At 59.4% G+C, this 26,004-nt stretch overlaps 1 protein-coding gene across 1 annotated transcript; it reads right to left on the bottom strand.

The window, feature by feature from the left end:
* Positions 1-25,880, bottom strand: GANAB (glucosidase II alpha subunit). The gene is given in 26 exon segments (XM_056509929.1): positions 1-852; positions 2,315-2,415; positions 5,439-5,551; positions 6,151-6,246; positions 6,249-6,266; positions 6,699-6,773; positions 6,858-6,934; positions 7,048-7,112; positions 8,841-9,084; positions 10,348-10,449; positions 10,553-10,649; positions 11,635-11,778; positions 12,377-12,456; positions 12,730-12,856; positions 14,046-14,281; positions 15,897-16,050; positions 16,841-17,021; positions 18,503-18,599; positions 18,677-18,761; positions 18,860-18,944; positions 19,355-19,408; positions 21,086-21,265; positions 22,890-23,017; positions 24,305-24,413; positions 24,506-24,595; positions 25,826-25,880. Coding segments are annotated over 26 exon segments (2,868 nt in total). The 5' UTR covers positions 25,846-25,880; the 3' UTR covers positions 1-742.
* Positions 25,881-26,004: the final 124 nt, after the last annotated feature.

The raw sequence follows: 26,004 nt of genomic DNA on the forward strand, positions 1-26,004 counted from the left end.
TTCCCGTTTTTTATTTGGTTTTATTTCGTGTTTTATCAAAACTCCGCGCGGCGCCGCGCCTCCCCCACCTCCCCTCCCACCAGACTCCCCCGTGCCGCGGGGGGGGGGAGACCCGGCTCTGCTCCTCCCTCCAAAGAGTGGGGAGGGGTCCCCAAAACCCCCCCCCCGGGGGTGAGGGAGGGGCGGAAGAAGGAGGGGAGGGGGCGCGGGGGGTCGCACGCAGAGTCTTGGTCCCCAACCCCCCCCTCGATGCGACCCCCACACGAATATGGGGGGGGGAAACCCCGATTTAAGGGATTTCAGTCCACCCCCCCCAACCCCCCAATTTGGGGGGAAGGCAGAGTCACCCCCCAGCCTCAAATTTGGGGGCTGAGACCCCAAACCCACCCCCCAAAATTTGGGGCAAAACGGGGGAGGCTCAACCCCTCATTTTGGGGGGAGAATCACCCCTCATTTTGGGGATCTCAATCCTTGATTGGGGGGGGGGTCTGACCCCTCATTTGGGGGGGCTCAATCCTCATTTTGGGGGTCTCAACCCCTAATTGGGGGGGGGGGGGGGCTCACTCTTCATTTTGGGGAGCTCAACCCCCTCACACACCCCCCAATTCTGGGCTCCTCAAACAGCGGCGTCTTCCTGGGGTTTTTTTTAGCGGGGGGGGATTTTGGGTTTTTGGGGGCTCTGGGGGGGCCCGGGGGGTTGGAGGAGATTTTGGGGGGGGGGTCCGGGGGCCCCCCCCGTCCATTATCGCAGGGAGATGCTCCAGTCGTCCCCGATGGGGACCCCCGGGCGCCGCAGGGTCAGCACCGAGCGCGCGGGGTCGTGGCGGAACTGCAGCGGGGTCTGGGAACCGTCTGGGGGGACAGAGACCCCAAAACCGGGTCAGGGACCCCGAAACCGGGTCAGGGACCCCAAATTCTGGGTCAGGGATCCCAAAATCGGGTCAGGGACCCCAAATTCTGGGTCAGGGACCTAAAACTGGGTCAGGGATGCCAAATTCTGGGTTAGGGATCCCAAAACTGGGTCAGGGACCCCAACACCGGGTCAGGGATCCCAAAAATTGGGGTCAGGGATCCAAAATTCTGGGTCAGGGACCCTAAAACTAGGTCAGGGATGCCAAATTCTGGGTTAGGGATCCCAAAACTGGGTCAGGGACCCCAACACCGGGTCAGGGATCCCAAAAATTGGGGTCAGGGATCCAAAATTCTGGGTCAGGGACCCCAAATTCCGGGTCAGGGACCCCAAATTCCAGGTTAGGGACCCCAAAATTGGGGTCAAGGACCGAAAAATCGGGGTCAGGGATCCCAAAACCGGGTCAGGGACCCCAAATTCTGGGTCAGGGATCCCAAAATCGGGGTCAGGGATCTCAAATTCCGGGTCAGGGATCCCAAAATCTGAATCAGGGACACCAAATTCTGGGTCAAAGACCCCAAATTCCAGGTTAGGAATCCCAAAATCGGGGTCAGGGACACCGAAACCGGGTCAGGGACACAAAAATTGGGGTCAGGGACACAAAAATTGGGGTCAGGGATCCAAAATTCCAGGTCAGGGATCCCAAAACCGGGTCAGGGATCCCAAAATAGGGTCAGGGATCCCAAAATCGGGTCAGGGACCCTGAGATCGGGTCAGGGACCCCAAATTCTGGGTCAGGGATCCCAAATTCCAGGTTAGGGACCCCAAAATTGGGGTCAGGCACCGAAAAATCGGGTCAGGGATCCCAAAATTCCGGGTCAGGGACCCCAATATCGGGTCAGAGATCCCACATTCCAGGTCAGGGATCCCAAATTCTGGGTCAGGGACCTCAAGTTTCAGCTCACAGACCCCAAAAACCCATCAGGAGCCCAAAATACTCTCCTGAGAAACCTGAAATTCCACCTGAGGGATCCCAAATTCTGCCTCAGGAACCCCAAATCCTCCCACAGGGACCCCAAATTATCCTCAGAAATCAAACATTCTCTCAGGGACAAAATCCCCCCAGGGATCCCAAATCCTCCCACAGGGACCCCAAAAATCGCTCAGGGAACTCCAAAAATCTCCTCAGGATCCCCCAAAATCCTCCCCTCATTGTCCACCTTGAGCTCTCCAGCCACCCCACCTGCAGGATTGACCCAAAAATCCCCAAAATCGCCCCAAATCCCCTCCAGGGACCCCCCACAAATCCCCCCTTACCGTGGGTGGTCAGCAGGGCGCTCTCTGGCCGCCCCACCCCCAGGATGACCACTCCAAAAATCCCCAAAATCCATCCTAAAACCCCCCAAAATCCACCCAAAATCCCCCCCCCAAAACCCCCCAGGGACCCCCCAAATCCCCCCTTACCGTGGGTGGTCAGCAGGGCGCTCTCTGGCTGCCCCACCCCCAGGATGACCACTCGCTCCAGCCAGGCCGGGCTGGACATGGACCCACGGGGGTCAGCAGAGCTGGGGGGGGACAGGCAGGTCATGAGGAGGTCACAGTCCCCCAAAATCCCCTCCAAAAATCCCCCTCCAAAAATCCCCCTCCAAAAATTCCCCCCCAAAAATTCCCCTCCAAAAATCCCCCCCAAAAATTCCCCTCCAAAAATCCCCCCCAAAAATTCCCCTCCAAAAATCCCCCCCAAAAATCCCTCCAAAAAATCCCCCCCAAAATCCCCCCCCCAAAAATCCCCTCCAAAAATCCCCCCAAAAATCCCCCCAGACCCATCAACCCAGTCACAGACAGTGCCCAGGAGAAACAGCAGGTTTGGGGTATTTTTGGCCTGTTTTGGGGTTATTTTGGCTGTGAGGTTGCCTGTGGGCTGCTTTTAGGGTATTTTTGGGCTGTTTGGGGGGAATGTGGGGCCTTTTTTTGGGTATTTTGGGTACCTGGTCATAAAAGTTCCCAGGGGCTGTTTCGGGGTGGATTTTGGGGTGGATTTTTTCACTATTTTGGTTATTTTTGGATTGTTTTTTTTCCCTCACGTTTTCCCGCCCTTTTTCCCCCTCACGTTTCCCGCCTTTTTTCCTCTCACGTTTCCCTTTTTCTCCCCTCACATTTCCCTTTTCCCCCTCACATTTCCCATTTTCTCCCCTCACATTTCCCTTTTCCCCCCTCACATTTCCCTTTTTCCCCCTTCACATTTCCCACCTTTTTTCCCTCTCACGTTTCCCTTTTCTCCCCTCACTTTTCTCGCCCTTTCCCCACTCATGTTTCCCTTTTGCCCCCTCACATTTTCCACCCTTTTTCTCCCCTCACATTTCCCTTTTTCTCCCCTCACATTTCCCTTTTTCTCCTCTCACATTTCCCTTTTTTCCCCCTCACATTTCCCATCTTTTTTCCTCCCTCACATTTCCCTTTTTCTCCCCGTCACATTTCCCTTTTTTCCCCCTCACATTTCCCATCTTTTTCCCCACCTCACATTTCCCGCCCTTTTTCCCCCTCACGTTTCCCGCCCTTTCTCCCTTTTTTTCCCCCTCACATTTCCCTTTTTCTCCCCTCACATTTCCCTTTTCCCCCTCACATTTCCCTTTTTCTCCTCTCACATTTCCCTTTTTTCACCTCACATTTCCCATTCTTTTTCCCCCCTCACATTTCCCTTTTTCTCCCCCTCACATTTCCCTTTTTCTCCCCTCACATTTCCCTTTTTCTCCTCTCACATTTCCCTTTTCCCCCTCACATTTCCCTTTTTCTCCCCTCACATTTCCCTTTTTCTCCTCTCACATTTCCCTTTTTCTCCCCTCACATTTCCCTTTTTCTCCTCTCACATTTCCCTTTTTTCACCTCACATTTCCCATCTTTTTTCCCCCCTCACATTTCCCTTTTTCTCCCCTCACATTTCCCTTTCTCCCCTCACATTTCCCTTTTTCCCCCTTCACGTTTCCCACCTTTTTTCCCTCTCACGTTTCCCTTTTCTCCCCTCACTTTTCTCGCCCTTTCCCCACTCATGTTTCCCTTTTGCCCCCTCACATTTTCCACCCTTTTTCCCTCACATTTCCCTTTTTCCCCTCACATTTCCCATTTTCTCCCCTCACATTTCCCTTTTTCTCCCCCTCACATTTCCCTTTTTTCCCCCTCACATTTCCCATCTTTTTTCCCCCCTCACATTTCCCTTTTTCCCCTCACATTTACGGCCCGCACTTTTTCTCCCCTCACATTTCTCCTTTTCCCCCTCACATTTCCCTTTTTCTCCCCTCACATTTCCCTTTTTTTCCCCCCACATTTCCCTTTTTCCCCACCTCACATTTCCCGCCCTTTTTCCCCCTCATGTTTCCCGCCCTTTCTCCCTTTTTTTCCCCCTCACATTTCCCATCTTTTTTCTCCCCTCACATTTCCCTTTTCCCCCTCACATTTCCCTTTTTCTCCTCTCACATTTCCCTTTTTTCACCTCACATTTCCCATCTTTTTCCCCCCCTCACATTTCCCTTTTTCTCCCCTCACATTTTCCACCCACCTTTTCCCCTCACATTTTCCACCCTTCTCCCCTCACATTTCCCGCCATCTTTTTCCCCCCCTCACATTTCCCTTTTCCCCCTCACATTTCCCTATTTTTCCCCCTCACATTTCCTTTTTCCCCCTCACATTTCCCTTTTTCTCCCCTCACGATTTCCCTTTTCCCCCTCACATTTCCCTTTTTCTCCCCTCACATTTCCCCTTTCTCCCTTTTTCTCCCCTCACATTTCCCACTCTTTTCCCCTCACATTTCCCTTTTTCTCCTCTCACATTTCCCTTTTTTCACCTCACATTTCCCATCTTTTTCCCCCCCTCACATTTCCCTTTTTCTCCCCTCACATTTCCCTTTTCCCCCTCACATTTCCCTTTTTCTCCTCTCACATTTCCCTTTTTTCACCTCACATTTCCCATCTTTTTCCCCCCCTCACATTTCCCATTTTCTCCCCTCATATTTCTTACCCTTTTCTCCCCTCACATTTCCCACTCTTTCCCCCTCACATTTTCCCCCCTTTTTTCTCCCCTCACATTTCCCACTCTTTTCCCCTCACATTTCCCTTTTTCTCCTCTCACATTTCCCTTTTTTCACCTCACATTTCCCTTTTTCTCCTCTCACATTTCCCTTTTTTCACCTCACATTTCCCACTCTTTTTCTCCCCACCCCTCACGTTTCCCGCCCTTTTTCTCCCCTCACGTTTCCCGCCTTTTTTCTCCCCTCACGTTTCCCGCCCTTTCTCCCCTTTTTTTCCCTTTTTTCCCCTCAGGTTTTGGGGTATTTTGGGTACCAGGCCATGACAGTACCCAGGTGCTATTTTTGGCTGGGCTTTTTGCATATTTTAGGATATTTTACGGTATTTTTGGGCTACCTGCAAGTGAGTGTGCCATTAGCAAAACCAAAGTGCCAGAAATTGGTTTTTGGGGTATTTTGGGGCTGTTTTTTGAGGGTTTTTTTACAGTCAGGGTACCCTGGGGCTGTTTCAGGCAGGATTTTTGGAATACTTTAGGATACTCAGGAATATTTTTGGGATATTTTGGGTACCTGGAGGTGAGGGTGCCGTTGGCAAAGGTGAAGCGACGGTGCAGGAATTCATTTTTGGTGGCGTAGTCGAAGCTGACCCCGTCATCCAGGTACAGCTCCCCCTCCGCCGTGCCCTGGGGGATAAAACGGGGTTTGGGGGGGTCCTGGGAGGGATTTTGGGAGGTTGGGGGTGTCCCAGAAGGGTTTGGGGGGTCCTGGGGGTGAATCTTAAGAGGATTTGGGGAGGTCCTGAGGGGCAAATGAGGGGTCTGGGGGTGTTTTAGAGGGTTTTTGGGGGGTCCCAGGGAGGCTTTTTGGGGTCCCTGGGGGGTTTTTGGGGTCCCCGCACTCACCTGAGGAAGTTTTGGGGGAATGTTTGGGGTCCCTGGGGGTTTTTTTTGGGGTCCCTGCACTTGCCTGGGAGGGTTTTTAGGGGTTTTGAAATCCCCACACTCAGCTGTGTGGGTTCTTGGGGTCCCTGCACTCACCTGGGGGCATTTTTGGGGTCCCTGCACTCACCTGAGAGTATTTTTGGGGTCCCTGGGAGGGTTTTTAGGGGCTTTGAGATCCCCACACTCACCTGTGGCCATTTTTGGGGTCTCTGCACTCACCTCTGGGCATTTTGGGGGTCTCTGGGAGGGTTTTTAGGGGTTTTGGGGTCCCTGCAGTCACCTGTGGGGGTTTTTGGGGTCCCTGCATTCACCTGGGGCATTTTTGGGGTCCCCACACTCACCTGGGGGCTCAGGGCCACGTAGAGGGTGAAGGGGTCGCCCCTCATGGCCTCGGTGGAGCGCCGGGGCCGGTCCTGCCGCGGGATCACCGTCCCCCCCCCCGCTGGAACACCGGGATCTGGGGGGCACGGGGGGGGTCAGCACCCCAAAAACCCCATAAAGAATCCCCAAATCCCTCCAAAACCCACCCAAAAAATCCCAAAATTCCCCAGGTCACACCCAGCGCTTGAGGTCATTTTTTACCATTTCACCCCTACATTGGAACACAGGGATATGGGGGGAGGTCCAGGAGGTTTTTGGGGTCTCCAGGGGGGTTTCGGGGTCTCCATTGAAGTTTTGGGGTCTCCAGGGAGGTTTTTGGGGTCCAAATCCCCTCCCTGAACCCCTTGAGTCCCCCCAAATAACCCACTGAGGGTGATGAGCACCACCCTTGCCATGCAGGAACAGGGGAGCATTTTGGGGTGTTTAGGGGAAGTTTTAGTGTCTCCTGAGGGTTTTGGGATCCCAACCCTCCCCTTCCCCAAACCCCTTGAGCCCCCCAAAAACTCACAGAGCCGAGGGTGACGGGCACATAGAGGGTCTGGGGCGCCTTGTACTGCTCGTGGGTCTCATCCTCGTACCAGACCTGGGTGGAAGGAGAAATTTGGGGTTCAGGGGGGTGCTGCACCCCAAAAAAACCCTAAAAAAAACCCCAAAGCCCCTGACTCACCTCTCCCTCCCCGGGCAGGTAGACGTTGACCCCACGGGCGCCCTGCTCCGTCACGGGGTGCACCAGCAGCACCCGGTCTGGGGGACAGCGGTCAGCATGGGGAAACCCCCAAATGTGACCCCAAAAGGGGCCACAGACACCCCAAAAAGGGAGTCAGGGATCCTAAAAAGGGTCAGGGACTCCCCCTCACCGATCAGGTACTGGTCATCCATGGCGAAGGTTTGGGGGTCATCCGGGAATTCCATCCATAGGGGCCTGGGGGGGACAGCGGGGTTTGGGGTCAGGGATTGGGGTCAGGGTTTGGGGTCAGGATTTGGGGTCAGGGGGGTTTGGGGGAGTTTTGGGGATTTGGGGTCAGCGGTTTGGGGTCAGGGGGGTTTGGGGTCAGGGGTCTGGGGGGAGTTTTGGGGGTTTGGGGTCAGGGGGTTTGGTGTCAGTGCGGTTTGGGGTCAGGAGGATTTGGGGTCAGGGAGGTTTGGGGCAGGAGATCTGGGGGCATTTTGGGAGTTTGGGGTCAGGGGGTTTGGGGTCAGGGATTTGGGGACAGGGAGCTTTGGGGTCAGGGTTTGGGGGCATTTTGGGAATTTGGGGTCAGGGGATTTGGAGTCAGGGGATTTGGGGTCAGGAGGATTTGGGAGTGTATTGGGGGTTTGGGGTCAGAGGTTTGGGTTTGGGGAATTTGGGGTTATCCTGGCTGGATTTAGGGTTACCCAGGTGGGATTTTGGGGTGGATTTAGGATTTTTTGGGTGCTCCACCTCATGACAGGGATTCCCTGGCGGTGGCAGCGGTAGAAGGCCGTGTACCACAGCGGGATGAGGGGGTTGGGGTTACCCAGGTGGGATTTGCTGTATCTCAGGTGTGTTTTTGGGGTGGATTTGGGGTTTTTGAGGTGGATTTGGGGTTTTTTGGCTCCCCCACCTCATGACAGGGATGCCCTGGTGGTGGCAGCGGTAGAAGGCCGTGTACCACAGCGGGATCAGGGGACACTGGGGTTATCCCAGGTGGGATTTGCTGTATCTCAGGTGTGTTTTTGGGCTGGATTTGGGGTGGATTTGGGGTTTTGGGGGTGGATTTGGGGTTTTTGGCTCCCCCACCTCATGACAGGGACGCCCTGGCGGTGGCAGCAGTAGAAGGCCGTGTACCACAGCGGGATTAGGGATACGAGGGGTTATCCTGGGTGGATTTAGGGTTACCCAGGTGGGATTTTGGGGTGGATTTGGGGTTTTTGGGGTGGAATTTGGGGTTCCCCACCTCATGACAGGGATGCCCTGGTGGTGGCAGCGGTAGAAGGCCGTGTACCACAGCGGGATCAGGGGTATGAGGGGTTATCCCAGGTGGGATTTGCTGTGTCTCAGGTGTGTTTTTGGGCTGGATTTGGGCTGGATTTGGGGTGCCCCACCTCATGACGGGGACGCCCTGGCGGTGGCAGCAGTAGAAGGCCGTGTACCACAGCGGGATGAGGGGACACTGGGGTTATCCCAGGTGGGATTTGCTGTATCTCAGGTGTGTTTTTGGGCTGGATTTGGGGTGGATTTGGGGTTTTTGGCTCCCCCACCTCATGACAGGGATGCCCTGGTGGTGGCAGCGGTAGAAGGCCGTGTACCACAGCGGGATCAGGGGACACTGGGGTTATCCCAGGTGGGATTTGCTGTGTCTCAGGTGTGTTTTTGGGCTGGATTTGGGGTTTTGGGGTGGATTTGGGGTGCCCCACCTCATGACAGGGATTCCCTGGCGGTGGCAGCGGTAGAAGGCCGTGTACCACAGCGGGATGAGGGGACACTGGGGTTATCCTGGATGGATTTAGGGTCACCCAGGTGGGATTTTGGGGTGGATTTGGGGTTTTTTGGCTCCCCCACCTCATGACGGGGACGCCCTGGCGGTGGCAGCGGTAGAAGGCCGTGTACCACAGCGGGATCAGGGGACACTGGGGTTATCCTGGGTGGATTTAGGGTTACCCAGGTGGGATTTTTTGGCTCCCCCACCTCATGACGGGGACGCCCTGGCGGTGGCAGCGGTAGAAGGCCGTGTACCACAGCGGCAGCAGCGCGTAGCGGCGCCGCAGCGCGTGCCGCACCAGCTGCAGGTGCTCGGGCCGCAGCAGCCAGGGCTCGCGCCGCGCCGTGTCCAGGTGCGCGTGGGCGCGGAAGAAGGGCTGGAACGCCCCGGCCTGGTACCAGCGCACCTGCAGCTCCGCGCCCGGGTTCTGGAAAAACCCGCCCACGTCCGCTGCGAGAGGGACAGCGACAGTGAGCCTGGGGCCTGAGCCCGAGCCTGAGTCTGAGCCCAGCCTCAGCCTGGTCCTGGTCCCAGCCTGGAGTCTGGTCCTGGTCCTGAGCCTGATCCCAGTCCTGATCCTGATCCTGATCCTGATCCTGATCCTGATCCTGAGCCTGAGCCTGGTCCTGGTCCCAGCCTGGAGTCTGGTCCTGGTCCTGAGCCTGATCCCAGTCCTGATCCTTATCCTGAGCCTGATCCTGAGCCAGAGCCTGAGCCCACACTGAGCCTGGTCCTGGTCCCAGCCTGGAGTCTGGTTCTGATCCTGAGCCTGATCATAGCCCGGATCCTCGTCCTGATCTCAGTCCTGAGCCTGATCCCGAATCCTGAGCCTGATCCCAGCCTGGATCCTGGTCCTGATCCTGATCCTAAGCCTGATCCTGGTCCTGACCCCAGTCCTGATCCTGATCCCAGCCTGGATCCTGCTCCCAGATGCCAGTCCTGATCTGATCCCAGCCTGGATCCTGATCCCAGCCCTGATCTGATCCCAGTCTGCATCCTGCTCCTGATCCCACTCATGATCCTGATCCCAACCTGGGTCCTGGTCCCAGATCCCAGTCCTGATCCCAACCCTGGTGCTGGTCCTGATCCTGATCCCGGTCCTGATCTCAATCTTGATCCCAGTCCTGATCCCAATACTGGTCCTGGTCCCAGCCCTGAGCCCAGATCCTGATCCAGATCCCAATCCTGGTCCTGAACCCATTCCTGATCCTGATCCCAGCTCTGATCCCATCCCTGACCCATCCCCAATCCCTGACCCCGTTTGCTATCCCATATCCCAACTCCTGAACCCATCCCCAGATCCCTGACCCCATTTCCTATCCCATATCCCAATCCCTGACCCCATCTGCTATCCCATATCCCAACTCCTGACCCCATCTCCTATCCCATATCCCAATCCCTGACCCCATCTGCTATCCCATATCCCAACTCCTGACCCCATCCCCAGATCCCTGACCCCATTTCCTATCCCATATCCCAATCCCTGACCCCATCTGCTATCCCATATCCCAACTCCTGACCCCATCTCCTATCCCATATCCCAATCCCTGACCCCATTTGCTATCCCATATCCCAACTCCTGACCCCATCCCCAGATCCCTGACCCCATTTCCTATCCCATATCCCAATCCCTGACCCCATTTGCTATCCCATATCCCACCCCTGCCCCCTTCCCAGCACTCCCAGTCTGCCCAGTCTGCCCAGTTCGCTCACCCCCGCAGAAGGCCAGCCCGGCCAGCCCGAAGCTCAGGCACATGGGGATGGAGATCCGCAGATGGTCCCACTCGGCCGTGTTGTCCCCGGTCCAAACGGCGCCTGGGGGTTTTGGGGGGGATCAGGAGGGGCTCCCCTCCATCCTGGCCCCTCCCTGAATTCCAGGATTTGCCCAAAATCCCGGGATTTGCCCCCAGATCCTCACCGTAGCGCTGGGAGCCGGCGAAGAAGGCGCGGCTGAGCACGAAGGGCCGGAGGCGCCCGCCCGAGCGCCGGATCTGCCCCTCAGCTGTGGCCTTGTGCTGGGGCAGGGGAACGGGGTCAGGAGCCCAAACCCAGCCCAAACATCAGCAAAAACCACAGCAAAAACCACAGCAAAAACCCAGCCCAAATCCCAGCCCAAATCCCAGCCCAAACCCCAGCAAAAACCCCAGCCAAAACATCAGCAAAAACCCCAGCCTAAACCCCACCCCAAATACAACCCAAACTCCAACAAAAACGCCATCACAAGCCCACCCCAAACCCAGCCCAAATACACCCCAAACCCAGCCCAAACCCCAGCAAAAACCCCAGCCCAAACCCACCCCAAATCCAGTCCAAACCCCAGCCCAAACCCAGCCCACACCCCAAACCCAGCCCAAACCCCAGCAAAAACCCCAGCCCAAACCCACCCCAAACCCAGCCCAAATCACACCCCAAAGCCCAACCCAAGCCCAAATACACCCCAAACCCCAGCAAAACCGCCATCACAAACCCACCCCAACCCCAGCCCAAATACACCCCAAACCCAGCCCAAACCCCAGCAAAAACCTCACCCCAAACCCAGCCCAAAACCCAGCCCAAAACTCCAGCCCAAACCCACCCCAAACCCAGTCCAAACCCCAGCCCAAACCCAGCCCAAATACACCCCAAACCCAGCCCAAACCCCAGCAAAAACCCCAGCCCAAACCCACCCCAAACCCAGTCCAAACCCCAGCCCAAACCCAGCCCAAACACCCCCCAAATACACCCCAAACCCCAGCAAAACCGCCATCACAAACCCACCCCAAACCCAGCCCAAATACCCCCCAAAGCCCAGCCCAAAGCCCAGCCCAAAGCCCACCCCAAACCCAGCCCAAACCCCAGCAAAAACCTCACCCCAAACCCACCCCAAACCGCCCAAGGTTTTGAGGGGTCTCTGAGAGGTTCGATGGCCTCTGGGATGTCGGGATTTTTTTGGGGGCTCCCTGTGGGGCTTTGGGGGTGTCCCTGGGGGTATTGTGGCAGTTTTTGGGGGGGGTCTCTCACCACGTAGAGCCCGTAGAGGTTGTGCAGCTCGCGGTGCTCCCAGCCCCCGAAGTGCCGCGCGTCCTTGTGCATCGTCACCTCGGGGCCGCTGAACACCGACGGCTCGTTCATGTCGTTCCACGTGAACAGCGCCTCCGTCGAGCCCTGGGGGGAAACAAATCAGCCAGGGGACCCCAAAATATGGGGAGAGGGGAGGTCCTAAAACCCCCCAGGGGATCCCCAAAATACCCAAAAGCCAAGGCAGGGTCTCCAAAATGGCACTGAGGGAAAAGGGGTGGGGAGGGATTTGTGTGGGGGGCGCCCTAAAACTAGGGAGGGGTTGAGGCTCAGGAGAGCCCCAAAAATCAGTGGGGAAACCCCAAAAATAGGGGAGGGGGGTCCTAAAATCTCTCAAGGGTTCCTCAAAGTCCCCCCACAAAAAGATGGGAGGGGAGAAGGAAAAACCCCAAAGGAGAGTGAGAGGAAGAAAAGGGTGGGGAGAGAAATTTGGGTGGTCCAAGGGTTTTGGGGGGTCTGAGAATGGTTTGAGAGGATCCTGAGGTTCTGGGGGGGTCTGACAGAGATTTGGAGGGGGGTCTGACTGGGATTTTGGGGGGTCTGACTGGGATTTTTGAGGTCTGACTGGGATTTGGGGGGTCTGAGTGGGATTTGGGGGTCTGAGTGGGATTTTTGGGGTCTGACTGGGATTTTGGGGGTCTGACTGGGATTTTGGGGGTCTGACAGGGATTTTGGGGGTCCCCACCTCGTACTGGTCGAAGGCGAACATGTTCGCCCACCACTCGCGCATCTCGGGGTTCGTGAAGTCGGGGTACGCCGAGGAGCCTGGGGGGGGCACGGGGGGGCTTGTGAGCCCCCTGGAGACCCCAAACCTCCCCAAACCACCCCAAAATCCCCCCAAACCACCCCAAAATCCCCCCAAACCACCCCAAAAATCACCCCCAGCCCCTCTAACTTGGGCCAGAATCAGCCTTTGTTGCCATTGCCATCCTCGCTTTTGATGTGGAACTTCTCAACCACCCAAAGACCCCCCAAAATCCCCTCATGAGCCCCCCCAAAACCCCCCAGAATCCCCTAAACCCTCCCAGCCCCACTGACCGGGCCAGCACCAGCCCTCGTAGTCATTGCCATCCTTGGTTTTGACGTAGAGGCCCCGAGCCTTGAGCTCCGAGTGCACCCGGTACCCCGTGTCCACCTTGATGTGGGGGTCCACGATGCTGACCATCTGTGGGGCAGGGTCCAGCGGGGGTCAGTGTCCAGGGGGTCAGTGTCCAATGGAACATTCCCAAATTCCCACCCCCCACCCCTATCCCGGACACAAAACCACCCACAGTGACCCCAAAGCGCCTTTGTGGGGTCCCCACTGTCACTGTCTGGGCAGGGATGACCCCAATTCCCATTCCTGACCCTGATCCTGATCCCAGTCTCAATGTCCAGCCTGTTCCTGCTCAGACTCCAGCCCCAATTCCATTTTCTATCCCCCATCCCCACCCCAATCCAACCCAAACCTCATTCCCCACCCCAGTCCTGTTCCTGTTCCCAATCCCATTCCCAAACCCAAACCCAGACTGAACCCCAATTCCACTCGTTCCCAAACCCAACCCCAACTCCACCCTGATTTTGGGGCTGCCAACCACTTGGGAGCTCTGGGAATTTTGCAGGACCCCATCCCAATCCCCACCCTGGTTTTCCAGGCCAGCATCCCCCGTGAATTTGGGATTTTTGAAAGGACCTCATCCCCACCCCAATCCTCATCCCCACCCTGCGTTTCCAGGCCAGCATCCCCCACGAATTTGGGATTTTTGCAGCACCCCATCCCCATCCCCACCCTGCGTTTCCAGGCCAGCATCCCCCACGGATTTGGGATTTTTGCAGAACCCCATCCCCATCCCCACCCTGCGTTTCCAGGCCAGCATCCCCCACGGATTTGGGATTTTTTCAGGACCCCATCCCAATCCCATCCCCATCCCCACCCTGGTTTTCCAGGCCAGCATCCCCCGTGAATTTGGGATTTTTGAAAGGACCTCATCCCCACCCCAATCCTCATCCCCACCCTGCGTTTCCAGGCCAGCATACCCCACAAATTTGGGATTTTTTCAGGACCCCATCCAAGTCCCATCCCCATCCCCACCCTGCGTTTCCAGACCAGCATCCCCCACGAATTTGGGATTTTTTCAGGACCCCACCCCATCCCCACCCTGCATTTCCAGGCCAGCATCCCCCATGGATTTGGGATTTTTTCAGGATCCCACCCCCATCCCCATCCCCACCCTGTGTTTCCAGGCCAGCATCCCCCACGGATTTGGGATTTTTTCAGGACCCCATCCCAATCCCATCCCCATCCCCACCCTGCGTTTCCAGGCCAGCATCCCCCACGGATTCGGGATTTTTTCAGGACCCCACCCCATCCCCACCCTGCGTTTCCGGGCCGCCAGGTGCTCCAGCATCCTCCGCGGGTTGGGGAACTTGGCGGGGTCCCAGGTGAAGTAGCGCTTGCCGTCGGCGTGCTCGATGTCCAGCCACAGCACGTCCAGGGGCAGCTCGTGCTCCTCGAAGCCCCTCTCCACGGCCTCCACGTCCGCCTCGTCCTGGTAGTTCCAGCGGCTCTGGTGGTAGCCCAGGGAGAACAGGGGGGGCAGCGCCTGCGTGCCTGGACAGGGGGGAACGGGACCTGAACCCCCAAAGAACCCCAAAAACGGTGTCCCCTCCCAGTGTCCCCAGCAATGTCCCCATCCCAGTGTCCCCATCCCAGTGTCCCCAGTGTCCCCATCCCAGTGTTCCCAGTGTCCCCATCCCAGTGTCCTGTACTGGTCAGTCTCCCATACTGGTGTCCTTGCCTCCACCCCAGTGTCCCCAGTGTCCTATCCCAGTGTCCCCATTCCCAGTGTCCCCAGTAATATTTTCATCCCAGTGTCCCCATTCCATTCCCAGTGTCCCCAGTGTCCCCATCCCAGTGTCCTGTACTGGTCAGTCTCCCATACTGGTGTCCCACTGTCCCCACTGTCTCCTCCCAGTGTCCCACTGTCCTGTACCAGTCAGCCTCCCATACTGGTGTCCTTGTCTCCACCCCAGTGTCCCCAGTGTCCTATCCCAGTGTCCCCTCCCAGTATCCCAGTGTCCTGTACTGGTCAGTCTCCCATACTGGTGTCCTTGTCTCCACCCCAGTGTCCTCCCAGTAATCCCAGTGTCCTGTACTGGTCAGTCTCCCATACTGGTGTCCCACTGTCCCCACTGTCTCCTCCCAGTGTCCCACTGTCCTGTACCAGTCAGCCTCCCATACTGGTGTCCTTGTCCCCACCCCAGTGTTCCCAGTGTCTCCAGTGTCCCCTCCCCGTGTCCCACCCCAATGTCCCCTCCCAGTGTCCCCTCCCAGTGGCCCCAGTGTCTCATCACAGTGTCCCGTACCAGTCAGCCTCTTGTACTGGTGTCCCTGTCCCCATCCCAGGGTCTCCAGTGTCCCATTCCAGTGTCTCCTCCCAATGTCCCCAGTATCCCCAGTGCCCCCAGTGCTCCCAGTGTCCCATACTGGTCAGTCTCCCATAGTGATGTCCTAGTGTCCCCTCCCAGTGTCCCCTCCCAGTATCCCAGTGTCCTGTACTGGTCAGTCTCCCGTACTGGTGTCCCTGTCCCCATCCTAGTGTCCTCTCCCAGTGCTCCCAGTGCCCCTTACCAGTCAGTTTCCCCTCCCAGTGCTCCCAGTGCCCTGTACCAGTCAGTTTCCCCTCCCAGTGTCCCCTCCCAGTGCTCCCAGTGCCCTGTACCAGTCAGTTTCCCCTCCCAGTGTCCCCTCCCAGTGCTCCCAGTGCCCTGTACTGGTCAGTTTCCCCTCCCAGTGTCCCCTCCCAGTGCTCCCAGTGCCCTGTACCAGTCAGTTTCCCCTCCCAGTGTCCCCAGTGTCCCCTCCCAGTGCTCCCAGTGTCCCCTCCCAGTGCTCCCAGTGCCCTGTACCAGTCAGTTTCCCACCCCAGTGTCCCCTCCCAGTGCTCCCAGTGCCCTGTACCAGTCAGTTTCCCCTCCCAGTGTCCCCAGTGACCCCTCCCAGTGCTCCCAGTGTCCCCTCCCAGTGCTCCCAGTGCCCTGTACCAGACAGTTTCCCACTCCAGTGTCCCCTCCCAGTGCTCCCAGTGCCCCGTACCGGTCAGTTTCCCCTCCCAGTGTCCCCTCCCAGTGCTCCCAGTGCCCCGTACCGGTCAGTGTCCCCTCCCAGTGCTCCCAGTGTCCTGTACCGGTCAGTGTCCCCTCCCAGTGCTCCCAGTGCCCCGTACCGGTCAGCCTCCCGTACTGGGCGCTGACATCGGCGGGCCCCGGCCCCAGCAGCAGGAACACGTCGATGACGCCGCTCTCGGACATCCAGCGCACCTCGGTCTGGGGGGTCTCGCCCCCCCCCTGCATGTAATCCAGCAGCTTCCCAAAAAGGGTCTGGGGGTGGCACAGGGGGTCAGCAACCCCAGATTCCCTCTGGAGTAACCAGACATCCCCCCCAAACCACCCAAATCACCCCAAAGCCCCCTCTTGGACTTTCCCAGCGATTTTGGAGCTGATGTCCACCCAGGTCTTGGCCCCTCAGACCCCCCCAAATTCCCTTTAGGATTCCCCAAATCCTCTCTCAGAACTTTAGAGCCTCTGTCCACGTGGGACCCCCCAAATCTCCCCTAAAACCCCCCCAAACCCCCTTCAGGACCCCCCAAACCTCCCCCAGACACCCCCAGATCCCCTTCAGGACTCCCCAGATCCTCCCCTCAGACCTTCCCAGCTGTGTTGGAGCCAATATCCACCCAGGACCCCCCAAAACCCCCCTAAAACTCCCCATATCCCATTCAGGACTCCCCAAACCCCTCTCAGACCTTCCTGACCATGTTGGAGCTGATGTCCACCCAGGACCCCCCAAACCTTCCCTAAAACCCCCCCAAACCCCATTCAGGACCCCCCAAACCCCCTTCAGGACCCCCCAAACCCCCCCAGACCCCATTCAGGACCCCCTAAACCCCCCCAAGTCCCCTTCAGGACCCCCCAAACCCCCTTCAGGACCCCCCAAATCCCCCCAGACCCCATTCAGGACCCCCAAACCCCCCTCAGACCTTGCCGGCCGTGTTGGAGCCGATGTCCACCCAGGGCCCCCCAAACCCCATTCAGGACCCCCCAAACTCCCCAAACCCCCTTCAGGACCCCCCAAAACCTCCCCTAAACCCCCCCCAGACCCCCCTCAGACCTTGCCAGCCGTGTTGGAGCCGATGTCCACCCAGGTCTCGGCGGCGTTGAGCCAGAAGAGGCCGAGGCTGAGGCGGGGCCGGTGGGCGAGCAGCAGGGGCACGGAGCCGTACAGAGCCATGGGGTTGAACAGCTCGTACTGGAACACGTCCAGGTTGTACAGGCGGTACGGGTCACCCCCCCTGGGGACAGGGACGGCTCAGGGACACTGCCAGGGGTCAGGGACACTGCCACAGGGTCACCCCCCTGGGGACAGGGACAGCTCATCAGGGACACTGCCAGGGGTCAGGGACACTGCCACAGGGTCACCCCCCCTGGGGACAGGGACGGCTCAGGGACACTGCCAGGGGTCAGGGACACTGCCAGGGGTCAGGGACACTGCCAGGGTCACCCCCCCTGGGGACAGGGACGGCTCAGGGACACTGCCAGGGGTCAGGGACACTGCCCCAGGATCACCCCCCTGGGGACAGGGACGGCTCAGGGACACAGAGACAGCTCAGGGACACCCCCAGGGTCACCCCCGCTGGGGACAGGGACAGCTCAGGGACACTGCCAGGGGTCAGGGACACTGCCAGGGGTCAGGGACACTGCCACAGGGTCACCCCCTCTGGGGACAGGGGACAGCTCAGGGACACAGGAATGGCTCAGGGACACTGACAGGGGTCAGGGACACTGCCAGGGTCACCCCCTCTGGGGACAGGGGACGGCTCAGGGACAAGGGGACAGCTCAGGGACACTGACAGGGCAGCAAGGACATCCCCAGGGTTGTACAGGTGAAAGTCACCCACCCTGGGGACAGCAGGGACACCCCCAGGGTGTCACTGTCACACCCACACAGCATCACTGCCACTCCTCTGCTGTCACTGTCACTGTCACTGTCACCACCATCCCAGAGCGCTGCTGTCCTCCCACGCTGGCACCACCCCCTCAGTGCTGTCACCCCCCATCTTGCTCCTGCACCCCCGTGTGCCTCTGTCCCTCTGTGCTCTCCCTACACCCCTGCAGTGTCCCTACAATGTCCCTACAGTGTCCCCAATGTCCTCTCAATGTCCCCTCAGTGTCCCCGCAGTGTCCTCAATATCTTTGCAGGGTCCCTGCAGAGTCTCCAGTGTCCCCCATGTCCCCACAGTGTCCCCAATGTTCCCAATGCCCTCCGAAGGTCCCCCAATGTCCTCGCTGTCCTTGCAATGTCCCCATTGTCCCCAGTGTCTCTTCAGAGTATCCCCAATGTCCCCTCCATGTCCCCAGTGTCCCCCATGTCCCCCCTGTGTCCCCCCAGTGTCCCCCATGTCCCCCCGTGTCCTCACAGTGTCCCCAGTGTCCCACTGTGTCCTCAGAGTCCCCCCACGTCCCCAATGTCCCCCATGTCCCCTGACCCCGCAGCATCCCCAGTGTCCCCACAGTGTCCTCACTGTCCCCATGTCCCCAGTGTCCCCATTTCCCCTGTCCCTGCAGTGTCCCTGCAGTGTCTCCATTGTCCCCATGTCCCCCTGTGCCCCCGTGTCCCTGCAGTGTCCCCACAGTGTCCCCATGTCCCCAATGTCCCCCCCGTGTCCCCATGTCCCCATTGTCCCCCCTGTCCCTGCAGTGTCCCCCATGTCCCCCAGTGTCCCCCATGTCCCCATTGTCCCCCGTGTCCCCCCTGTCCCCTGTCCCCGCTCACTCGGTGGGCCGCAGCCGCAGGTTGTCGGCGTGCTCGGGGATGCCGTACACGTGCTCGAACCCGGGCAGGGAGAAATCCAACCCCACCGAGGTGGGTCCTGAGGGGAGGGGGGAGGTCACAGGGGTCCCCCCGTGTCCCCCCCAGTGTCCCCCCCAGTGTCCCCAGTGTCCCCACCGTAGGGTTTGCTGTCCGTGTGCGTTTTGAACGTCTCCTCCCACGCCCCCGGCTCCTCCTCGGGCTCTGCTGGAGGCTGCGGGGGGAAAAATCCTGTCAGGAATGGGGGGACCCCTCCCCAAAAAATGGGGAGAGGCTCTGCCTGGGGTGTCCCATCCCAGTGTCCCCCCCTGTCCCCGTCACCTTCTCGCTCTGGGTGCTGCCAGTGCCGTCCTCAGGCCCCTCCTGCGCCGCCCCCTCCTCGCCTGGGGGGTCCTTGGGGGGGTCCCTGTGGGAATTTGGGGTCCTGGGGTGCCCCAAGGGGGGGGCAGGGGGGCGACAGGGACACGGGGCACCCCCAGGACCCTGAATTTTGGGGGGATCTGGACCCCCCCCAGCTGCTCCTGAGTGTGGGGAGGGGGATCTCCTCATTTTTGGGGGGGCACAGACCCCCCCTGGCTGCACCTGACCCTTCAATTTGGGGGGGCACAGACCCCCCTGGCTGCTCTGACAGCCCTCCCCAATTTTGGGGGCCACAGGGACCCCCCCAAGCTGCTCCTGCTCCCCATTTTTGGGGGGATTTGAGCCCCTTAGCTGCTCCTATCCCCTCCCACCATCATGGGGGGGGGGATCCCTTTTTGAGGGGGGGTCCGGGGGGGATTTGGGGGCGCAGGGACGGCGGCGATTCCACGGATTTACCTACGGAAAAGGCTCTTGATCTTATCCCACACAGAACTAACTTTATCCGCCAGACTGGGGGTGGGGGGCACCAAAACAGAAACACAGAGAGTCAGCGCGGCCCCCCCGGCCCCTGGGGACCCCCCCTGGGCTTGGGGGGCGACCCCCGACCCCCCTCTGTGCTCTGGGGGACACCCCCCACCCCCCTGAGGAGATCTGGGGGTTTTTGGGAGTATTTTGTGTTTTCTTTCTGTTTTTTGTGGGTTTTTTAGGGGGTGCTTTGGGGTTTTTTTTCTTTCTTTCTTGGTTTTTTGGAGGTGTTTTGGGAGAGTTTTTCTGCCTTTCATATTTTTTTTTGGAGGGTGCTTCAGGCTTTTTTTTGTTTGTTTTTTGGGATGTTTTAGAGAATACTTTATAGGATTTTTGTGTGAGGTTTTTTTGGGGATTTTGAGTGGCTTTAAGAGATTTTTTACAGTTTTTTGGAGATTTTTTGGCATCTTTTTGGGGGTGTTTTTGGGGGTGTTTTGGGGGTGTTTTGGGGTTTTTTTGTTTTTTTCGGGCTGTTTTACGGGATGTTTTATGGAATTTTTGTGTGAAATCTTTTTTGGGATTCTGAGGAGTTTTTTGAGATTTTTTAGAGGTGTTTTTGGAGATTTTTTTGGGGTTTTTCTGGAGATATTTTTGTGGTTTTTTAGGGGTGTTTTTGCGGTTTTTTTGGCGGTATTTTTTAGGTTTTTTTAGGGGCGTTTTTGGGGATACATTAGGGGTTTTTCTGAGAGTATTTCTGGGTGTTTTTTGGGGATTTTCTGAACGTTTCTTCGGGTTTTCCTGGGGTTGATTTGGGGGTTTTTTGGGGTTTCCTGGGGATGTTTTTGGGGGCGTTTTTGCATTTTTTTTGCGTGTGTTTTTGGAGTTTTCCTGGGGGTGATTTGGGGGGAGTTCTTGCGGTTTTTTGGGGGTTTTTTGGAGTTTTCTTTTGGGTGACTTGGGGGTGTTTTTGCATTTTTTGTGGGTATTTTTGGGGTTTCCCTGGGGGTGATTTGGGGTTTTTTTTAGGTTTTCCTGGAGGTGACTTGGGGGTGTTTTTGCAATTTTTTATGGATATTTTTGGTTTTTCCTGGGGGTAACTTGGGGATGTTTTTGCAATTTTTTTGTGGGTATTTTTGGGGTTTTCCTGGAGATGACTTGAGGGTGTTTTTGCATTTTTGGGAGGTTTTTTTGGGGTTTTCCTGGGGGTGATTTGGGTGTGTTTTTGCGGGTTTTTTTGTGGGTATTTTTGGGTTTTCCTTGGGGTGATTTGGGGGGGTTTTTGCTATTTTTTGCGGGTATTTTGGGGTTTTCCTGGAGATGACTCGTGGGGTTTTTTTGGGTTTTCCTGGAGGTGACTTGTGGGTGTTTTTGGGTTTTCCTGGGAGTGATTTGGGGGTGTGTTTGCTATTTTTTGCGGGTATTTTTGGGTTCTCCTGGGGATGATTTGGGGTTATTTTTGGGTTTTCCTGAGAGCAATTTGGGGGTATTTTTGGGTTTTCCTGGAGATGACTTGTGGGTATTTTTGGGTTTTCCTGGGGGTGATCTTGGGGGTGTTTTTGCTATTTTTTGCGGGTATTTTGGGGTTTTCCTGGAGATGACTCGTGGGGTATTGTTGGGTTTTCCTGGGGGTGATTTTTGGGTATTTTTGGGTTTTCCTGGGGGTGATTTGGGGGTGACTTGGGGGTGATTTTTGGGGGTGTTTTGGGGGCGTGGGTCACTCACGAGTCCCGGCGGCGCCGCTGGTGCTCGAAGACGAGCAGCCCTCGGGCGTTGACGCTGCAGAGCAGCTCCCGGCCCCGCAGCAGGTCCAGGCGGAACGGCCGCTCCGTCACCAGCAGCCGGTGGCCCCCCGAGCCCAGCGCCAGCTCCAGCGTGCCCTCCTCACGGGCTGTCACCTCCAGCCTGGGGACAGGGGGTGGGGACTGGGGGGTGAGCATCCCAGAGCATCCCAGTGCATCCCACTGCATCCCAGGGCACCCAGACTGGTGGCACTGGTGGGACAGTGACCCCCAGAGCAGCTCCAGTGTGCCCTCCTCACGGGCTGTCACCTCCAGCCTGGGGACAGGGGGTGGGGACTGGGGGGTGAGCATCCCAGAGCATCCCAGAGAACCCCAGAGCATCCCAGTGCATCCCAGAGAACCCCAGAACATCCCAGTTCACCCCAGTGCATCCCAGAGCATCTCAGAGAACCCCAGAGCATCCCAGACTGGTGGCACTGGTGGGACAGTGACCCCCAGAGCAGCTCCAGCGTGCCCTCCTCACGGGCTGTCACCTCCAGCCTGGGGACAGGGGGTGGGGATGGGGGGTGAGCATCCCAGAGAACCCCAGAACATCCCAGAGCATCCCAGAGCATCCCAGAGCATCCCAGAGAACCCCAGAGCATCCCAGAGCATCCCAGAGAACCCCAGAGCATCCCAGTGCACCCAGAGCATCCCAGTGCACCCCAGTGCATCCCAGAGCATCCCAGAGCATCCCAGACTGGTGGCACTGGTGGGACAGTGACCCCCAGAGCAGATCCAGCGTGCCCTCCTCACGGGCTGTCACCTCCAGCCAGGGGACAAGGGGTGGGGACAGGGGGGTGAGCATCCCAGAGAACCCCAGAGCGTCCCAGTGCATCCCAGAGAACCCAGACTGGTGGCACTGGTGGGACAGTGACCCCCAGAGCAGCTCCAGGGCACGGCCTGGCACCTGCAGCCTGGGGGTGGCAGTGTCCCCTGTCCCCCTGTTCCCTCACCTCTCAGCAGGCAGCTCCCCCAGCAGCACTGAGGGGGTGGCAGTGTCCCTGTGTCCCCTGTCCCTGTCCCTGTCCCCTCACCTCTCAGGGGTGGCAGTGTCCCTGTGTCCCCTGTCCCTACCCCCTCATCTCTCAGGGGTGGCGGTGTCCCTGGGTCCTGTCCCTGTGTCCCTGTGTCCCCTGTCCCTGTGTCCCCTGTCCCTGTCCCTCTCAGGGGTGGCAGTGTCCTTGTGTCCCCTGTCCCCTCACCTCTCGGCAGGCAGCTCCCCCAGCAGCACTGAAGGGGTGGCAGTGTCCCTGTGTCCCCTGTCCCCTCACCTCTCGGCAGGCAGCTCCCCCAGCAGCACTGAAGGGGTGGCAGTGTCCCTGTGTCCCCTGTCCCTGTGCCCCTGTCCCTGTCCCCCTCAGGGATGGCAGTGTCCCTGTGTCCCCTGTCTCTGTGCCCCTGTCCCTGTCCCCTCACCTCTCGGCAGGCAGCTCCCCCAGCAGCACTGAGGGGGTGGCAGTGTCCCTGTGTCCCTGTGTCCCCTGTCCCTGTGTCCCTGTCCCTGTCCCCTCACCTCTCGGCAGGCAGCTCCCCCAGCAGCACTGAGAGGGTGGCAGTGTCCCTGTGTCCCTGTCCCTGTCCCCTCACCTCTCGGCAGGCAGCTCCCCCAGCAGCACTGAAGGGGTGGCAGTGTCCCTGTGCCCCTGTCCCTGTCCCCTCACCTCTCGGCAGGCAGCTCCCCCAGCAGCACTGAGGGGGTGGCAGTGTCCCTGTGTCCCCTGTCCCTGTGTCCCCTGTCCCCTCACCTCTCGGCAGGCAGCTCCCCCAGCAGCACGTCGGGCACCTGGAAGCGCGGCCGCAGCGGCGCCAGCTCCTGGATGCGCAGGCGCGTCACGTTCCCGGTGAGACCCCACACCTCCAGCAGCAGCGGCACCTGGGAACGGGGACAGGGTCACCTGAGGGGACAGGGGCACCTGGGAATGGGGACAGGGGCACCTGGGCACGGGGACAGAGGGACAGGGGCACCTGAGGGGACAGGGGGACAGGGGCACCTGGGAATGGGGACATGGGGACAGGGGCACCTGGGCACGGGGACAGGGGCACCTGGGAATGGGGACAGAAGGACAGGGGCACCTGGGCATGGGGACACAGGGACAGGGGCACCTGGGAATGGGGACAGGGTCACCTGAGGGGACAGGGGGACAGGGGCACCTGGGAATGGGGACAGGGCACCTGAGGGGACAGGGACACCTGGGCATGGGGACAGGGGCACCTGGGAATGGGGACACAGGGACAGGGGCACCTGGGCACAGGGACAGGGGCACCTGGGAATGGGGACAGGGGCACCTGGGCACGGGGACAGGGTCACCTGGGCATGGGGACAGGGGCACCTGGGGGGACAGGGTCACCTGAGGGGACAGGGGGACAGGGGCACCTGGGAATGGGGACAGGGGCACCTGGGAACGGGGACAGGGCACCTGGGAATGGGGACAGGGGCACCTGGGAATGGGGACACAGGGACAGGGGCACCTGGGAATGGGGACAGGGGACCTGGGAATGGGGACAGGGGAACCTGGGGGGACAGGAGCACCTGGGAATGGGGACACAGGGACAGGGGCACCTGGGAATGGAGACAGGGGCACCTGGGAATGGGGACACAGGGACAGGTGCACCTGGGCACGGGGACAGGGGCACCTGGGCATGGGGACAGGGGCACCTGGGCACGGGGACAGGGGCACCTGGGAATGGGGACATGGGGACAGGGTCACCTGGGCATGGGGACAGGGGCACCTGGGGCACCTGGACATTGCCAGGGTCACCTGGGGGGCACCTAGACAGCCCCACAGTCACCCACACCTGGACACAGGCACCTGGAGGGCACCTGGGGCACCCACATTGCCAACAAGGAGAACATGAGATGAATGGAAGGACGTGGGGTCACCTGGGGGTCACCCCCCTGCAATGGTGGGGACAGGACACGGGGTCAGCTGTGGGGTCAGGCACATATGGAACAATGGGAACAACAAACAGGGCCAAAACATCACCAGCATCTTGCAAAATTAGAGACAAGACCTGAACATCTAGGAAACATGGGGGGCAGGCACATAGTGACACTTCCTGTCCCCTCACTGAGTGACATCACCGACCAGAGGGATCCTGCGACCCCCTGTGACCCCCTGTGACCCCCCTGTGACCCCCCTGTGACCCCCCATGCCCTCACCTGCGTGAGCTCATTGACCAGTTGGATTTTGGCCACGTCGGGGCCGAGCTCCAGCGACTCCAGCAGCGCCCGGTACGGGGAGTTGCCGGGCTGGATCCGCCGCTGCCGCCTGCAGGGGGGCACGGGGGGGGCCACGGGCCCTGAGTGACCCCCCCGGGCCGCGCCCCCCCCTCCCCAGGTGCGCCCCCCTCCCCTCCACACCTGCAGAAGCCGCTCTGCTCGCACGTCTTGAAGTTGCTGCGGTCGACGGCGAGCGCGGCCCCGAGGCACAGGGTCACCCACAGCGGCCACCTGGGGGCACGGGGGGTCAGACAAAACAGAGAGAGACCCCCCAAAACCCAGCTGGGGGCACGGGGGGTCAGACACAAAACAGAGAGACCCCCCAAAACCCACCTGGGGGCACGGGGGGTCAGACACAAAACAGAGAGACCCCCCCAAAACCCCCCTGGGGGCACGGGGGGTCAGACAAAAACAGAGAGAGACCCCCCAAAACCCAGCTGGGGGCACGGGGGGTCAGACAAAACAGAGAGAGACCCCCCAAAACCCAGCTGGGGGCACGGGGGGTCAGACAAAACAGAGAGAGACCCCCCTAAAACCCAGCTGGGGGCACGGGGGGTCAGACAAAAACAGAGAGAGACCCCCCAAAACCCAGCTGGGGGCACGGGGGGTCAGACAAAACAGAGAGAGACCCCCCAAAACCCAGCTGGGGGCACGGGGGGTCAGACAAAAACAGAGAGAGACCCCCCAAAACCCAGCTGGGGGCACGGGGGGTCAGACAAAAACAGAGAGAGACCCCCCCCTAAAACCCAGCTGGGGGCACGGGGGGGGCAGACACAAAACAGAGAGAGACCCCCCTAAAACCCAGCTGGGGGCACGGGGGGTCAGACACAAAACAGAGAGAGACCCCCCTAAAACCCAGCTGGGGGCACGGGGGGTCAGACAAAAACAGAGAGAGACCCCCCTAAAACCCAGCTGGGGGCACGGGGGGTCAGACACAAAAACAGAGAGAGACCCTCCATAAAACCCAGCTGGGGGCACGGGGGGTCAGACAAAAACAGAGAGAGAGACCCCCTAAAACCCAGCTGGGGGCACGGGGGGTCAGACACAAAACAGAGAGAGACCCCCCTAAAACCCAGCTGGGGGGGGTCAGAGCCAAAAACAGAGAAACCCCCCAAAATCCACCTGGGGGCACAGGGGGGTCAGAGCCAAAACCAGGGAGAGACCCCAAAACCCCCCTGGGGGCACGGGGGGGGGGTCACAGAGCAGATCCGGGGGGTCCCGGGGGGTTTTGGGGGGAGGGTCCTTCAGGGGTTGGCGGGGAGGGTCGGGGGTGTGAGGGGGGCTGGGCCGCAGCCCCGACGCGGGGGCTTGGGGGGTCCCGGGCGCTCCAGGCCCGGCCGGGAGTCCCTGGTGCGTGTCCCGGGGGAATTTTGGGGTGAGGGGTCCCATGGGGGGGTCGGGGATGGCCCCAGGGGGGTCCCACGGGGGGAAGGGAGGGTCGGGCCCCTGGCGCGCGCTCACCGCCCCGGCGCTGCCGCCATCTTGGATCCGGCCTGACCTTTGACCCCGCCCCCGGCCCGACTCCGCCGCCTCCCATTGGCTGCGGGGAGCCCCGCCCCCCGGGCAGCCCGGGACACGCCCCCTCGCTGTGTTCCCGCCTCACCTGGTTGCCGGGGAAACGGAGGCCCCGCCTTCACCGT

The sequence above is a fragment of the Oenanthe melanoleuca genome, chromosome 25 (genome assembly GCF_029582105.1).
Source record: "Oenanthe melanoleuca isolate GR-GAL-2019-014 chromosome 25, OMel1.0, whole genome shotgun sequence".
NCBI lineage: Eukaryota > Metazoa > Chordata > Aves > Passeriformes > Muscicapidae > Oenanthe > Oenanthe melanoleuca.